At 34.8% G+C, this 17,303-nt stretch overlaps 2 protein-coding genes across 3 annotated transcripts in view; one reads left to right on the plus strand and one right to left on the minus strand.

Annotated features, from left to right (window-relative positions):
* Window positions 1-236: 236 nt before the first annotated feature.
* LOC106870689 (ragulator complex protein LAMTOR2) lies at window positions 237-13,565 on the minus strand. The gene is made up of 5 exons (XM_089364329.1): window positions 12,747-13,565; window positions 7,818-7,897; window positions 3,573-3,735; window positions 2,842-2,931; window positions 237-1,857 (listed from the first exon to the last, which is right to left on the minus strand). Exons 1-5 carry the CDS (start codon window positions 12,765-12,767, stop codon window positions 1,801-1,803), a joined length of 411 nt encoding a protein of 136 aa, XP_089220455.1. The 5' UTR covers window positions 12,768-13,565; the 3' UTR covers window positions 237-1,800.
* The window catches only part of LOC106870688 (protein ecdysoneless homolog), a 42,182-nt gene continuing 36,600 nt past the window's right edge, over window positions 11,722-17,303 (plus strand). The window contains exon 1 of one of the 2 annotated variants that reach the window (XM_089364327.1): window positions 11,722-11,737. The gene's annotated coding sequence lies outside the window, so the exon portion shown is untranslated. Of the gene's footprint in view, window positions 11,738-16,661; window positions 17,182-17,303 lie in introns of those variants that run through there. The other variant, XM_089364328.1, reaches the window with a different exon arrangement.

Genomic DNA, 17,303 nt, shown 5'->3' on the forward strand with positions numbered 1-17,303 from the left:
CCGTTGATCGGATCAACTGGAATCCTCGATGTCGTAAGCGATGGAGAGCCAACAACAATATATATGTATATAATAATAATAAAAATCAGGTGGTACTATCAGCGGCCATGACAACAACTTCACTTGCCTCAACAGGTCTTTGCAAGCACAGTTTATTACCCAATGATTGAAGAGTACTCTTAAATGGGCTGGTTATGCTGCACTGGCGAAGGCCGAGTAGAAGAAAAGAAAACAAATTGAAACTTTAATTTAAAAAAAAATATTTAAAGAATTAGTTTATTGAATTAAATAAAATACAAATATTTATATTTGCATGGTAAAAAGGTATGTTGTTCTTCCTTGCAATGTCCACAAAATGCAAATATCGACAATACTTGTTTTTCTGATCCAAAAAGCAGTGGCAACAAAGATGCAAGAGTTAAAATGGCACTGTTGGAACATAAACATGGTCCAAAACAGGAGATAACATTGATATGCATTGTTGCACAATTAATCCACACTGCTGCAAATGTGATACTCATTTTCCTATAGAAATTCAAGAATACCACACTTAAAATTCAGTAAATTGAACCAATAAAACTACAAATTTGGTTTCAGAAATGATCTTTTATCCACAAATTCACTAAAATGGAAAAAAAAAATCAAAGGTTTAGACTATATTTCTCTAAGATAATATTTATAACCAAAATGAATAATTATTAGCTGCAGTAAAATGTCTCAAAAACATTTTGACAATTTGCATTTGTTTATTTTTTTAAATTTTTTTTTTTTATAAATTTACTTTTAATTTCAAGGCGCAATAGTGAATGTTTAATTTCTTTTGGTCCAAGAATAGCAGCCTAAGACTGACCGCTTCCTTCAGAACAGTTAAATAAGAAAAAAAAAATAATAAAAAGAAGGAAAGAGATAGAAACCTATGTCAATATTGAAATATTTATAAAAAAAAAAAAAAATTAAATAAATGAAAATTCAAATTATTAAAAGTTAGAGTTATCATTTATGGGAAAGCAATGAAAAGAAACGTTTCATTATTAGAGAGCCTTAAAACCAGAGCATCATATAGCCAAAATTTATATTTTAAAATGAGAAGGAAAAATAAAAATATAAAAAAAAAATTTAATAATAATCTTTTGTTTTAATCTTTAGCACACTGCAGGCAACCTTGGTCACAACATTACATATTTGTTTTGGTGATTCAGATATTTAGTGGTGAAATGTAATTTGAAATTGTTATCATTAAATGTGACACTTTTAAGCGACCAGATTCAAATCTTCATTGCTGCTGCAAAAAAATAGATTTGAAAATAATATGACACTGTTAGCAGAGGTTAATCCAGCAGACTAAAGGTTAAAATGTCTTTCGTTACCCCAAAGCCTCAAATAATACTGCTTAGTATTAACTTACAGAAAACAATTGTTCATAGATTAAAAAAGTAATATACAACCTTTCTGTTTTTTTAAAAAAAAAAAATTTGTATTTGCACAGAAATAAAAATCATGGAAAAGACAGGTATTCAAGTATTTACTTTGTCTGGCCCACACCATATTACTTAAATGAAGAAAAAATATTCCAGGTATGGTGTATTGGCTTGTATTAGATGGGTGAATTTAATTTTGAGGAAGATCATTGTATAATGTTCAATTTCTCTTTGAGTTAAAAAAAAAAATATTTCTGCTAAATTGTGAGGAAGCAGTTGAAGGTTCCCCAACCCATCCAATACAGGTTTGGCCAGCAGATAATTGCAAGGGTTCACTGGTGTAGGAGGAACGTAATACTGGCTATTTCAACAGAAAATTGGATCAGGAAGCAGCCACACGTTGTAAAGGTCCTTCTAAATACGTGGCAAGTGCTTGTAGCTGTAAAATAACGAAAAGATTCATTAAGTTCAAGTAATTACAAATTTGATAGTAAGAAGTCATTTCAGAGTAATTCAAATGTTATCAGGTTTAAATTATGTTAAAGTTGCTAAGGGGCTGTGCTTGGTATTGTTCATCATCATCATCATCCCATGTCCCTTTTCCATGCTGGCAAGGCTGGAGAGCTGCATCAGGTTCCAATTTGATTTGGCTTGGTTTCTATGGCTGGATGCCCTTCCCAAAACCAACCACTTTTACAGAATATGCCAGGGGATGCTTTTAACGTGCCACTGAAATGAACACTTTTACAGGACACTGGCACACGACTCTTACAAGCTAATCCTTTTCACGAGGGGATGCGGCCTTAACACTTTGGAGTATGAAAATGTCTTTCTAGAACTGCATGTAGAAGTAATTAATTAAGGTATTTTTGATGTTATTATATATTCCTTAGGAATGAGAACCCAGGTTCGAAATTTCCCCAAGACACCTATTGAAGGCTGGAGGGTATATCAGCCGAAACGTGTTAACAACAAACATGATCAGGACAAATGTCCGTCAAATGTAAATAATGTACATAATTCCTCACCTCTTAAATATAGAACTGAATGATGATGAATTTTAATGACAAAATCTCGTATGGACCATCAAGGGTCATGTGAACCCTAGTCAAGAACTACTGATATAAACTAATAAACAATATGAGATAGGAAGGGCATCAAGATGAGAAAATGCAAACAAAATCTGGCAAATTCAATGATAAATCCTGGATTAAACAATTAGTGAGTGAAAGCAAAGGTGTGTGTGTGTGTTTAATTCTATAAAGAAAGTAAACCTTACATGTCTGAGAGAGAGAAAGAGTACAAGTAAGTGAGTGAAAAAGCGAATATAAAGAATAAAAGAAATCCAATTTCTAAAGAAAGAACAATATTTTTTGACTATCTCAGTTAAGAATGGAATAACAGGAAATAAAGATTATCTTACCTTTGCTTTTAACATTCCAAAATCTACAGTTTCTTTTGCATAAATACAAAGAAGTAAGTTTCCTACGCAGGTAATTGCAACTTTACCTTCCTACAAAAATCAAGAAATGCCAATGAGAAGACTTACAACATCCAGCATTTGTGGCAAATAAAATATCTGAGGTTGAAAAATAGAAATATGGTTTCTTTAGTTGCTACAAGTGCACCAAAGGAGGAACTTTACAATTGAGACAGATCTCAGAAACACAAGCATAAAATTTTATATATGTGTGTGTGTGTGTGTGTGTGAAAAGGTTGAGTTCTATTCCATCCTTTACTTTGGAGGGTTCCAAAGGGCGAATTCTAACAAAGATTCTTCATATTGGGTTGGTGCATAATCATTGCAGCTTTTTTCAACAAATTTTATTCAACAAAAACATCTTTAAATGATTATTACAAAGCATATTCACCATCTACTTCAATTACCGTTTCCCATTTGCTTCGCAGACAGTCAGACCGTCATTTAAAGATGTTTTTCTTAAATATTGTTATTGTTTTTGTCGAATAAAATTTGGTGAAAAAAAGCTGCAATAATTATGCACCAACCCAATATTTTGTTGGTAGCTTACTGGTGTAAGATTTTCGTGAATATAAAATTATTACATGTATACGGTGTGTTATGAGAATTTATGTGTAGAACTGATATTCAAAGAATAAGTCTTGCTCTCTTTGAAAAAAATAAAGCTTCCTTACCTCATTGTGTAACAAAACATACTTCAATTTGTCACCATCTAAGGCCATATCTCCGCTTTTCACATATGCACCCCAAATATTGCTAGCAATTGTTGCTGTAACTTGGGGATCTTTGTTAGCATAGCCAGCATAGGCTAATAAAGCCCCTTCTTGATTCAGAAGTCTTAAGGAGAGAAAAAGAAAATTAAATTGCAGAAATCAATAACATTTTAAACATCACGGTTACAATATTTGCAAAGAGCTTTTTACTTTGATCTGTAGGCATGCTGCATTATCATTCAAACTGTCTCAGAGCTCTTTTACTCCTCTAATACTTCTTAGAATTGCCACAGCATTGTCCACTGCTACAAAGGCAAAGGAGATGCCTCAGAAAGAAGTATAGAAGACCAAACTACTGAAGGTCACATTCTCCACCATTGCTAATTGGGTCACTTAGGTAGCAGAAGCTGTCTGCCACCTCTAAGGATCCTCCTAGGCATTTGAGAAAATCTCTTTCAGGACCATCTGCTAGTTACAAAGATAACCTTCTATGTCAGCTTCCTCTTATGCCACTAAATCCCCATAGTTTCCATTGGGCACATCCTATGGAATTTCTAATTATTCCTTTTCTACATGGTGAGTCAGGCTGTTTCCCTGATAGAAGATGAGATCTATCAGTTTTCTAACTTACTGATGATCCCAAAGAAGGCACAGAACTCACTGCTGAATGCTATGCAGGCATCTTTAAAACCTCCATGCTTCCTGAAATTCGCTGATATTACACCTGATATCCCCACCCTCCATATGCATGCACACATGTATATCATGACCCATACGTTGTTCACTTTCCTGACATTTGTACATAATCCTATGCACTGTACATGCACCTTTGATAAGTTGTAATGCATCTGAGAACTGAACACAATAATTTCATTATTACAATTTAATTCAACAGATTCAGTTGTAAGGTCATCAGCATAAAGGAGTTTTCATGGGTAATCAATCTTAAACTCTTTAATAACGGCTGGGAAGACTATGATTTATAGAAGGGGACCAAGAACAGATCCCTGTTAAACTATCTGCACACACCACTCATTGATTATTAATTCTCACCTTACTGACAATATCTCTGAACATGGCTATTATGGCACTCACAAGAAGGCTCTCCACAGTTGGTCGAATGCTATGTACAGTATCTTACTTTTAGCTAAGTACTTCTGCAATTCTCTCATTGGGAAGAGAGTATCCACAGTACTTTTTCTTGGCAAAAAACCAAACTGCATTTCATCTAATCTAATAACTCTCTCCCTCTTTAATAAACAACTATAATTTTTTATAACTTCATTGACCTGTTCCATATAAAGTTGTAATTCATCATAAAGTTCACTCATTGTGCAGTGTAATATATTAAATGAAAACCAAGTTCTAATGTAAGAAAAGCAACAAAATTTCAAGTCAAAGTTCAATGTTAGAAATCTGACACGTTTAAGTAAACAAAACTGAAAAGACATAAACATAGAGTTAAATCATAACAGAAAAAGCAAAAAACATTTAATCTGTTAGCATTTAAACCAGCCAAATTCGGCCCAAATATTCTACTAGCTTTATGTTCAAACAAGCCAGACCTGATCTTTCCTGCCTACCCTACAATGCCATTCTAAAAATAAGCAAACACATCATTGAAATCTCAGAGCTACTGATTCAAAACAATGTCAATAATTAAACGTTACATTTGACAAAATAATCTGAATGCTGAAGGGTTAAATGTTGTCATTGTTCTGTTAACAAAAATATTACTTCAGACTAAATCTTCGTCCTCCTCCTCCTCCTCCTCATCATTTAATGTCTGTCTTCCACACTGGCATAGATCAAATGGTTTCACAGGAGCTGATAAGCTATGCTTCAATGTCTGCTTTGGCATGGTTTTTACAGCTGGATGCTCTTCCTAATGCCACTTTACAGAGTGGACTGGGTGCTTCTTACATGGTACCAACATCGGTGAGGTCACCATATATCTTGCAAGACAAAGCTCCCTCAACTAAGAGGAGGAGCAGTATTGAAGGAGGACGGCTTCATGCCAAGTAACAAGAAGTATAACAAGGGCACAAAAACAGGTGTCTTGCTGTAGAGGAGATATACATGGTTACCCCAGTCTTAAGTTTTGTTCTTTGTATGAAATAAACTCTACCAGATTTGAATTTTACTTCTTTGGGGTTTAATAAAATAGAACTGGCCAAGTACTACGACTGGTTGACATACCTACACCTTCCTCTCACAGGTGCAATCACAGGAATTTTTCGAAGGGAAGGCACAAGGTCAGAAGGGAATACAATTCCAGGAAAAAAGGGCAAAACAACATTATTTAGAAGGGCACACTTCTTTTCTTGAGTGGGGCATGTGCCCCTTTAGTCCACCCCTGTCTCATATTTGTAGCTTTGTGACAATGTACAACTTGCTATTAGCATTATCAAATCACTGAAGACTTTACCTAACAATATAGTTTTAAACTATTTGATTTGTATTTATACTGCAAAGGGATTATTTTTCCGAATCCTGAATATTCCAAGTGAGAGGTGTTGACTTTTAACTAAAAGCCTTCTTGGTTATTAATCTTCACAAGTGAATCACTAAATCCGATCATTATTCAATAACAGAATCATGAAAGAAATGGATTCGTTAGGTTTTGGGAGTTTAAAAGAGTAAATGAACTTGCTGAGTTAGACATGGATTCAATTCTTTGATGGAAGGTGACGGGAAAAACAGAGGCTATAATAAAGAAGTTACAAGTAGTCGTGTTGCCCGAGGTTAGCTCTGATTCAGCAAACCGATTATTAAAAATCTTTCTAGACACTAACACACCGGTTCATTTTCAGGAATAATGTATCTTAGGATAACAATACATAACGTGCCTTTTCCACCGTTATGACGTTAGAGTATGAATTGACGGAAATTTAGCTGCTATTTCTAGCAGGTCGAGTTACCACGTTGAAACTCCGTCGTTCGCTTTAACGTTACTTTTGTTCGATTCTTAGTCCAAAATAAAATCCATTTAAATATATATGCCCAGATCATTCGTCGTTTCAATAGTAGTAATTTTTCATAGACTCACAGAGATTTATAATTCAAGTACATGCTTTGTTTTAACTGCGGAAATTATTCAAGTGATTCGAACAAATGACTGCACACACCCAAATCGACAAACAATGGAATTACCGGTCTTATTGGTATTATTTTCACTCCGACTACTGATTAATGAGTGTTTTTCGAAGAAATGCTTTTGTGATATATATTTTTCCATTCACTAATTAGAAGAGTAGATTATGTCATCGTTCCGTTCATATGTTACTCGCAGTTAAAATATAAGATAACAACCGAATCCAGAAATAGCAACGAACAGAAACGCCACATGACCTGGAACACGGGGCGAAAACAGAATATGATCAATTTATATAGGTTTCTTTGAAACTATACCTCTGCCAAGTGATCAAAATAATCACGGGATTGGAATGGACTTTCGGGAATGGAAACGTTAAAGTAAAAAGTTAGAACACATTCGACAAATCTTCCTGCGTAGCAAACTCCATATATACACTGAGACAAAAAAAGGTCTAGTTGAAATAAAATACAGAATTTAATTAGCAATTGTTAAATTTCGAACAATCTAATTGTTTTGGTTACAAAACACGGGGAATTATGAGAAATCTTAAACACAGTTTCAAGACAGGGAAATGTGAATGAAAAATATTTTTCATAACTAAAATATCAATTGTAAAAAATTTAGCGAATAAAAACTTAAAAAGCATCAAGGGACATTCACGTGCTTAAATGCTTGAAAAAGATTGCTTTTTTTTTCTTTTCTTTTTTTTTTGGTAATTAAATTAGCGAGAAATGGACAAATCTAGGAAAGCCTCCTAACAATCTAACACTTGAAGCGTGTACGAGGTGTCTTCAGGTTTTGTAACCAAAAACTTAAGGGCTACTATATCTGGTAATAATAGATCTTCAGCATATGACTTCTCAGAAACATTTTACGAATAATAAAAAATAAGGAAATAAATTATTAAAACGGTAGAGGTGGTTGAAATGTGTGTGGATTATTTGAAATAACACGGAGGAAGAATCCATTAGCATAAGAAATTGACATCAGTGACGATGTCGGGAAAGAGAAATGACAACTCGACATGAAATGGACATGAAATGCTAAAACCATTTTTCTTGTATAAATAATTTAAAAGAAACTATTTAATTAGTCAAAAATATACTTACAAAGTACTCTGAACTCCAGAAGTATTCACTTGACGGAGAACTTCGGTTAAAACTTTAGGTTTCAGCATTGCGCCGTCTGCCTGCAACATAAACAGAATGTCAACTTCCGCTTTTCAGCAGGAAATACTCGTTTACAGAAGCAAAGCATTCCAGAATATATAAGCTTCTATTCCATTATTCTGGTTTTGCTTATTCGTTTAAACCAACTCATGTTTCTTCACCAAAACTACTTCATTCGTTCTTTTTATTTATTTAGTCATTCATTTATTTATTCATTTACTTATTTTCATCTGAAAGCAAATTGGACGTAATGTAAAGATGAAAAAAATGTGAATAACTGAATGACAGTTGCTGGTTAATTAACGACAAAAAAATTGATATAGTTTGACGGAAGTGATATTTCAATTATTTTAAAGCAAAAAGTCAAACAGCTGTGAATTTTCTATTCTCGACCACATAGCCCTATTAAATCTTAGAAATTTGTTTTTTCACTGATAACACCCTGATGACTCGGAGGACCTTGCTGTTTTAACCATCTTTCAGACCTATCAGCAACTTATATTAGAGAGAGGCTATGTCGTTAAGGTCTAAATTTATCTACTAGAATGGTTTGCAGACCAGATATGATGTGTCAACCAAGATACTGTTTCTACAGAATCCCCAGATACAGCTTTGCAGAATGTTTACTAGCTCAACGGTTACGTCGCTCCAGTTAGCAGTTATCATCATGAGCTCACATGAAGAACAACGTGAATTAATTACCGTAACCTCGACATTGTTACCAAAACTCACCACACTTCGCAGCTGCGCTTTCAATACAGAATTCTATTAAACTATTTCATTTTACAAACTAACTCAATTTTCAACAAAGAACACGTAGTAGCCAGAAACTCAAACTCATATTTGTACATATACTAAAACATCATAACCCTTTCTTAATCACTTTTCTACAAGTTTATAGATGCACACACATTGGATAGACTCACTGGCATTTCGTTCACACATCATGCAAATTCACTTGTGTCTTGTGCACATATGCATGGCATGTTCAACCAGTTTGTCTTCCTTCTCACCAGCTCTAACATTAATTTTGTTTCGATGTTTACAAGCAATCAAAAGCGGGGATAACGCGGCAGCTCCCATACTACCAAGTGAAATCTTAGTTGCTCATCATTTGATTGGACTAATGAGAAAGTAGTTTCTCTGCCATGCATTGGTTCTTCCCCATCTCTCTCTCTTTTACAGCACCCCTTTCCGAGCAAGGAATAAGTAGAATAGGTTGTTTGCTATTCTTATTTCAGCTAGTGTCAATACAAAACAAATTTCAGTTGAACAGGACATCGATTTGCTGTATATCGATTTCATTAGGTTACAGACTACATTTGTTGATTTCCATTCTTTTATTTCAGCAACATTTCTCGATCACACTAGACATGTGAACCAAAAGAACTTGTTTTTCATGAAAATATGAATAACCCCAATGACTTTCCGAGCGCATTCATATGCACAGCACTACCCCCAATAACATACATTAACTCGAACGTTGTTTTAATGGATGAGGTAATAGAAAACTGATATTGTCCTCTCTATGAATTACTGCCTCATTCAAATATGAATTTTACGAATATGTAGAAGTAAGTACGTGTTGATTAACCACTTAGGCTGATAGGCAATATAAAAGAGAACTTTTCTGTCTTTTTTTTTTTATAGATGCTTTTAATGTATAAAATAAATAGCTCAATCAATTGAATCTTAATTAGTTTTCTGATTTCCGATAAAAGGCGAAATAGATGACGGTATTTGAATTTGAAACATTTGAATATCGAACTAGCTATTAAAGCATCGTTAAATTTTAATCAGTTGCATTCTCAGTCATTTCCATAAGTATCTAGTGAGAAAGATCATGTAATTTGAGAGATAGAGAGAGAGAGACGGAGCTAACAACTTGTTCAGATTGCGTTCTGTCAAGAGAGGTCAGACAATTTTGTGCTTTTGTTTATGTAGCCAGTGTACAACTGACAAATACTGCTCCCTCTCTCTCTCTCGCTTCCGTAAGTCCAATAAAAGCGACGAAAAATGGTGAACAACCAAAAGCGTCACGTATATTTGTAGTAACAAGTACCAATTAAGCTTTAATGTATATCTAACACTGACAGATTCTAGTGGTGATTTTTTTTTTGGCTATTTGTCTGCTTAAGGAGAAAGCCTTCTTTCTGATTTGACGGGCACCACTTGTTTTCTTACCGAAACACTTTCAAACTTGGGATACTGGTAGAATGTGTCATATAAAACTACTTTTTCTCTTAGCCTCCTTAACAAAAAATTGTACATCGCAAGTTATTTCATGTTAAAGTTCGAATACAAAATTTTTTATCTGTTCTATAACACAAGATATACAAGTATACGAAGTTTGAAAGTGTTTCGGTACCAAAAACACTACATAAAACATAAATGAAAAGTGTTGCCCGTCAAATCAGAAAGATCCCCAAAAAGTTATTTTTTCTTTGACGATCTTTTAGTCATTGCAGATCATTAAACAATTATGATTTTCTTTTCATTTTCATTGATCCCACTTTCACCTTGTTGTCATTACATGACCACCAAACTATAATAGATCGCTCTAAAAAGTTTTAATGTCACAAAGGATAAACTGCAGTGGCAACTTGGTTCCGAAATTGTCAAAAGGATTCGTCATCAAATCTCCGCGATATCACGGTTTGTTCCATTCATAGAGTTGAATTTGTCTTTTGCATGCGACCATATGGATTCCGTTCCATTTGTAAACGCTTCAATTAACCGATTCACAAAATATCTAGAATTGTTAAACGACTCCATGATCAAATTATATCTCTTTCAAGGTTCTATAAATGCATCTACGTGTATAAGCAAATGATTAATTTGGGACCAACCAACCAACCCATTTCTCAACGAGCGGAATAAGAGATTCCGTGCGTCTGCTTTCAACAGGAATAAGAAAACCATTTTTCTTTCAGGCGCACCTCATCTTGTTTTTCTAATGTGGCGTTTGTGATACATAAAGACGAATCAATTTCTGTAACTCCTGATTTGCCTATTTTCTCAAGATTTGGACGGAAATATCTCACTGCTGTTAGATATCTATCACGGCAGAATTAAATCCAGTCAATAATACTACAGCTGTCTTTCATTGCCAATTGTGTTTAGTTGGTCATTTCATGAGGCAACTACTGATCTCTGATGTCTGATCAATGCACAAAAATTAGACCGCGATTTGCCAGAATTAGTGTTGCGACCTTTCGAAGAAACCACCTTTTCGAAAACTAACATACACAGACATGCAATTTCCTATTGAGTATGTGTAGCAGATTTTAGTTTTAGCTCTTGAGATCCCCACTACACAGACGGTGAGCTATGAAGTTTCAACCGTTGCACTTAGTGTATGTCCTGAAGTATCTACTAATCTGAACCAACAACAATTGGATGAATTCTTCACTGGCGATTTTCGTGAAGAGATATTCATCATAGCGATAAACCGAAGAAGTAAAATCGTTTAATTGGAAATTGGATTCTACAATAACGTTTTTCGCTTCAGTAAAAGGACTTCTCAATGCCCGAGGGAGGGAATTCCTTTAGTAATTTATGAGCTGTCATTTTACTTGGTGTTTTCCAAATCTTAGTTGTGTTTTGTAATTGTTGCTTTATTTCATGGATTTGCAGTTCTATAATATAAAAAGATCTTGATTTTCTGTATACTATACGTATGAGTCTGGTGGTTGAGCACTGGCTAGAAGTTCTCCCAGATGTCCGTGAACAATATTTCGCAGGCCGGGCAGGGTGAATAATGTGATCTTTACTAGTTGTTCCAGATGATTTGACTGCTATTTCTAATCGATCGAGCGCTGGCTCATTTTGATCTTCGAGAATCAATATCACCAGAGAGTGTAATATGTTGTTAATTCTATCTTTCTTGTAACTGCTTAAAAGTTAGTGATTTCAGAAATTGGTTTCTATGTATTTCGTAAATGTTTAAGGGGGGAAAAAGTGGGTGTGTAACATTTAAAAGTTATTTCAAAAACTAACAATTTTTTTTTTTTTTAAAAGAAGGAAAAAGCTAGGGCGTTTAAAGGCCACTTTAATACTTTTCATATTTTGTTTTGGGGAATGTTTTAGAAAAAAAAACAAAAAAAACGGGAGTGGTTAAACTAAATCTTTTTAACTTGTTGAGGGAGAAAGAAGTGTTAAAATACGAAATTATCTGTCGAAGGAAAAAAGGCGAAGTTCAGTGGAGTTCAACATTTCATTTAGTGCCATAACTTTTACAATTTGTCTCTGCTGTAATTTTTAATTAGAAAATATGTAAATTTTGCATTAATTTTTTTCGACATTAAGTTGGTTTCTAATATTAAGGGCAAGACGAAGAAAAAAAAATGATTTAATCAAAGTATTATATTTAGAATCAACAGCAATGTTACTGATTATAAGAGATATAATTGAAAAGGAAGTGTTCATAACCTTTATCAGTGTTTGTTACTTAAGATATAAAAGTATATTTTACATGTAGCGGCACAGTTAGGTTATTACTATGGGAAATTATATTTGAGCGAAATTCTGATAATTTAAAGGAAAAGGGAAAATAAACTTAAAGCACTTTGATTTCTCTCACATATATGCTTAAATTCTTTTAAACGAAATAGTCTGTGATCAAAAGTTTAGACATTCTTTCGACAAAATGCCCAAGTTTAATGTCATCAACCTCTTAGAATTGACGTTAAAGGCAATTTTGGAGTGCAAGATTTGCTCCAGTTCATGTTGCTTATTCTGAAAAATTCGTTTTAATCAACATGGATTAAAATAAACAGCGAAGGATGTAAAAAAAGCATAATAAAATGTTTTAAAATTACAGTAAATGGTTAAGTAAAAAATTGAAACTGAAACCATTAAAAAACTTACATCATATATTTCTGATGACATGGCGATATATTTAAGAAGAAATTATTCCGCTATGAAATATTCAGGTACCACTTTGAAATGACGGCAAAAGACCTTTGTATTTCATGATGTAAAATTAGTAGACTTCGCCCTCGTCAACTTTGTATCTACTATCGATATCCGTATATGTTTACACCTGTTACTAATTGCTTTTTATGATACATTTAGTGTTTCAATTCACAGTTGTTGGTAGCATTTTGCAAATTTAGGGTAAAAAAAAAAATCTCTTATGAATTAATACATTTAAATTACAAAAAAAAAAAAAAAAATTGATAGTGGCAAAATGTAATTAGTGAGCCGAAATGAATGTAATTAGATGACTATAACTCATACCTTACATTAAAATTAAATTATGTCTAGCTACTGCTAGACCCACTTTCAGCCAGTTAGACAAATTCGTTCAAATTGGACCCCTGCACACACGCTTGAGTGGAGAACATAATGAATATTTTGTATATCATTGTGACTAATGATAGAGAGCCTTAAGCCCTCAACGTTTTTTTTTGGCTGGGTCTGGCGTGCTACACAAAGCATAAAACATTAATCTTTTGTAGAGTAGAAGACCTCCACTAACTATTCTCAAATTGAACCCACACTTCCTAGCACTGGCTCTGACTAGCAGTATAGTTTAGCAAGGGTTCCCAGAGTACAGGGCCAAAAACACTATTGACATTCCACTTTAATAGACATATGTTTTATGAAAATTAGGATCCCCTTCAATGGGGATGGGGATCAGCATTGTCCCCTCCTTCATCTCCTTCTTGCTATGCTTTTAATGACAAGTAATGCACATGGTGAGTGTAATATAAGCAGAACTTCACTTGTGTCAAGTAAGTTATTAAGGAGAGGAGAGGGAGGGCTTCTGACAATTGCAGGCCCTCACAAACCGTTAAAATTGATGTGGCTAATACCCTTCAGATTTATGCTTCAAAGGGTAATTTATCTGGTCTGAAAAATTTGGAATAAAGTGGACTTTATTAAAAGCATCCAAGAAGCAGATGATGGCTTTAAATTGAGTAGCATAAAGAATTCAACTGCTTCACATCACTTACACCTTAGAAAAACAAATGAAAATGAAAAAGATTTCATTTTCATTATCGCAGCATAGAGTTATTTCAAACATGATATTTCTTAACACGAGATAGATTGGTATATAAAACTGTTTACTGCAGTTAAGAATTAAGAAACTGGGTGGATGTATCTGATTTCTGAAGTAAAATGGTTGAAGTATGAAAAACCAGAGGTAAGCACTATTCTAAAAGATCATTGCAATTGGGAAAGAATTAACATTGGTGAAATTACTGCCCATTTTTTGCCTGTGAATTGTGCACGTGTTGAAACAACTATAATTCAAAGCAAAAACAAAAATATCTAGACTGAGATAGTATACTCTGGTTGCATTCTACGTAGGCTTTAGAAGTGAAAAGAAAGATAATTTGATATGTATTCTTTAGTATTTATGCAGTGAAACTGATCTGGTAAGCCACATCTGGCATGATACCAAATTCAGAAAGGTATGGTAACATTTTCAGCAGTAGAACACATACAGAGTTCAAGATACTTAACTGGATGCTAATACTAATTATTAACTGTTGGAAAATTTGTTAAACAACTACACTGACATTCTAAGCAAAAAAAAAAAAAAAAAATCGCTAACAAACAACTCTAAAAGCATTAATTTCTAAATATAATATTTACAGTCAGTGAATAAATTAAAATAAATTAAATTATATGAAGTGACTTAGGTGGGAAGTGGGAAATGACAGAAACAGTAGCAGGCTGGACTAAATCCCTTTTGTCTCAAGTTTCAATCTGTAGAGACCTTGTTTCAGCCTTGCTTTATATAACTTTGATTTTGATCCAATAAGGACCGGTCACATACTGAAGTTTGGTTAGCTACAATCCATTTCTAAACATCAATGGCCTTGTGCTAATTCCAGAAATTAACGTTGGTTTCAAATTTTGGCACAAGGCAGGCATATTCAGGTGAAGGGGCAAGTTGATTACAGTGCTCAGCTGGTACTTATTTTATTGACCCTAGAAGGGTGAAAAGCAAAGTCGACCTTGGTGGAATTTGAACTCAGAATGTAAAGACAGACAAAATGCTGCCCAGAGTGGTAACTATTCAGCCAGCTCGCTGTCTTGTTTCAGAAATTAATATTGATTTCAAATTTTGGCACAAGGCCAGCAATCTTTGATAATGTGAGTGCATTAGGTGGCAAGCTGGCAGAATCGTTAGCATGCTGGGCGAAATGCTTAGTGGTATTTCGTCTGTCTTTACATTCTGAGTTCAAATTCTGCCAAGGTTGACTTTGCCTTTCATCCTTTCACGGTTGATAAATTAAGTACCAGTTGTGTACTGGAGTCGATCTAATCGACTGCCCCCCGCCCTTCCCAAAAATTTCGGGCCTTGTGCCTAGAGTAGAAAAGAATAATGTATGTGCATAAATTTATATTCAAATTAATAAACATCCAATAGAAAAACAGTACTCTAACTGTGGTGATATTTTTAGCAATTGAAATCATTATCAGATTAGCTTTTGGAATTCAGATGAGATAAATTCAGAGGAAGAAGGACTAGATTCCATGTTTATTTCTTTATTGCCCACAGGGGGCTAAACATTGAAGGAACAATCAAGGACAGACAAAGGGACTAAGTCAGTTACATCAACCCCAGTGCGTAACTGGTACTTATTTAATCGACCTCGAAAGGATGAAAGGCAAAGTCGACCTCAGCAGAATTTGAACTCAGAACGTATCTCCGACGAAAGAATTTGCTGTAATCATAGAAATTCTCGTCTCCCACGTCATACTAATTATAAATTTACAATCTTCAATAAATAATTTTTGCCTACGAAGACTATCACTAGTTTACTGGTTATTATTTACAGTTATTGGCTACGAGTCGGCAGAATCATTAGCCCGTCGGACAAAATACCGCTAAGCATTTTGTCTTTACGTTCTGAGTTCAAATTTCACCCAAGTCGACTTTGTTGTTCATCCTTTCGGGGTCGATAAATTAAGTACCAGTCAAGCACTGGGGTGGGTGTCTTGACAAGTCCCCTCCCACCAAATTTCAGAAAGGATAATTTTTAATAGGTGCAGACGTGGCTGTGTGGTAAGAAGCTTGCTTCCCAACCACATGGTTCCAAGTTCAGTCCCACTGCGTGGCACCTTGGGCAAGTGTCTTCTAGAAAGAAGCCTGTCGTATATATATGTGTGTGTATTTGCCTCCCCCAACCGATGTTGGTGTGTTTACATCCCCCGTAACTTAGCGGTTCGGCAAAAGAGACGGATAGAATAAGTACTAGGCTTACAAAGACTAAGTCCTGAGGTCGATCTGTTCGACTAAAGGCGGTACTCCAGCATGGCCGCAGTCAAATGACTGACGCAAATAAAAGAAAGAATAATAATTAAAGCAGCGAGGTGGTAGAATCATTAGCACGTCGGACAAAGTGCTTAGCGACATTTCTTCCGGCTCTTAATGTTCTGAGTTCAAATTCCGCCGAGGCTGACTTTGCCTTTCATCCTTTCTGAGTCAATTAAAATAAGTAGCAGTTATGTGCACTGAGGGTTGATGCAATCGACTGACACCCTTCCCTTGAAATTGCTGGCTTTGTACCGAAATTCGAAACCATTATTTACAATGATTTATCTTGCATGTTGTAAGCAATATAATGCCGGAGAGAAAATTGAACTCAAGCCTTACATATCGGTGTTGCAGAGTCTAAATATATTTTTCATATCTTTGCTTCTTATTTTAAATTCTATATTTTGTCGAGTTACTACGTATATCTTTTTGTCTTTTATGAATAAATTATTGAACGAAAGAGAAAATGATTTGAAGAGTTTATTGACAGGAGCTGCTGTCGTATCGGTGTGTTGCCATGAAAGAAAACGTCCACCTGCTTGCTTATTTTCTCTCCCTTTTGTCACAACTGGTCAAGTTAAATGTAGGAAATGAAACTCGGTGACGTACACATATTTATTTCCCTTAGACCAATCTGTAATGTCTCATGATGAATATTTATAGATGAAGACGAATCAACATCCGACGTCAATATCTAAATTAGAAGCTGACACATATTTTGTCATCGATATTTACTGTTTCCCCCAAAATTGTTGAGTTTGCATTTCTCTTGTTTTGTGTAATTCAAGAATTTCCAAGGTTTGCCAAGCCAAAGAGTAGTAGTGGAGACAAGCTCCTGCTATCTTTAAAAAAATGTTCTGAAAACCGACTGACAACCAAGCCCGACTTCTGTCCGTCTCGTGTTGTGTGTTTTTACTGACAATGGAAGGAAGGAAGGTGGGAGAGGGTCCGGTCCGGGCGCTGTAAAACCAGGGCATTGGGGGCGCGTAGATGAAACCCGTTGATCTCGGAAGGCAGTTCATCTAAGTGAGTGAAAATTGATTATTTCAGACCTCAACCATTCTCCAGTCATACCCATTCATAGCAAAGGTTTGGGGAGTAAACCCCGAGGATGAATGCAAAGCATAAGCTGTGACAACTTCAATAAT

Source organism: Octopus bimaculoides, chromosome 16 (assembly GCF_046866305.1).
Source record: "Octopus bimaculoides isolate indiv1 chromosome 16, ASM4686630v1, whole genome shotgun sequence".
In the NCBI taxonomy this organism is placed as follows: domain Eukaryota; kingdom Metazoa; phylum Mollusca; class Cephalopoda; order Octopoda; family Octopodidae; genus Octopus; species Octopus bimaculoides.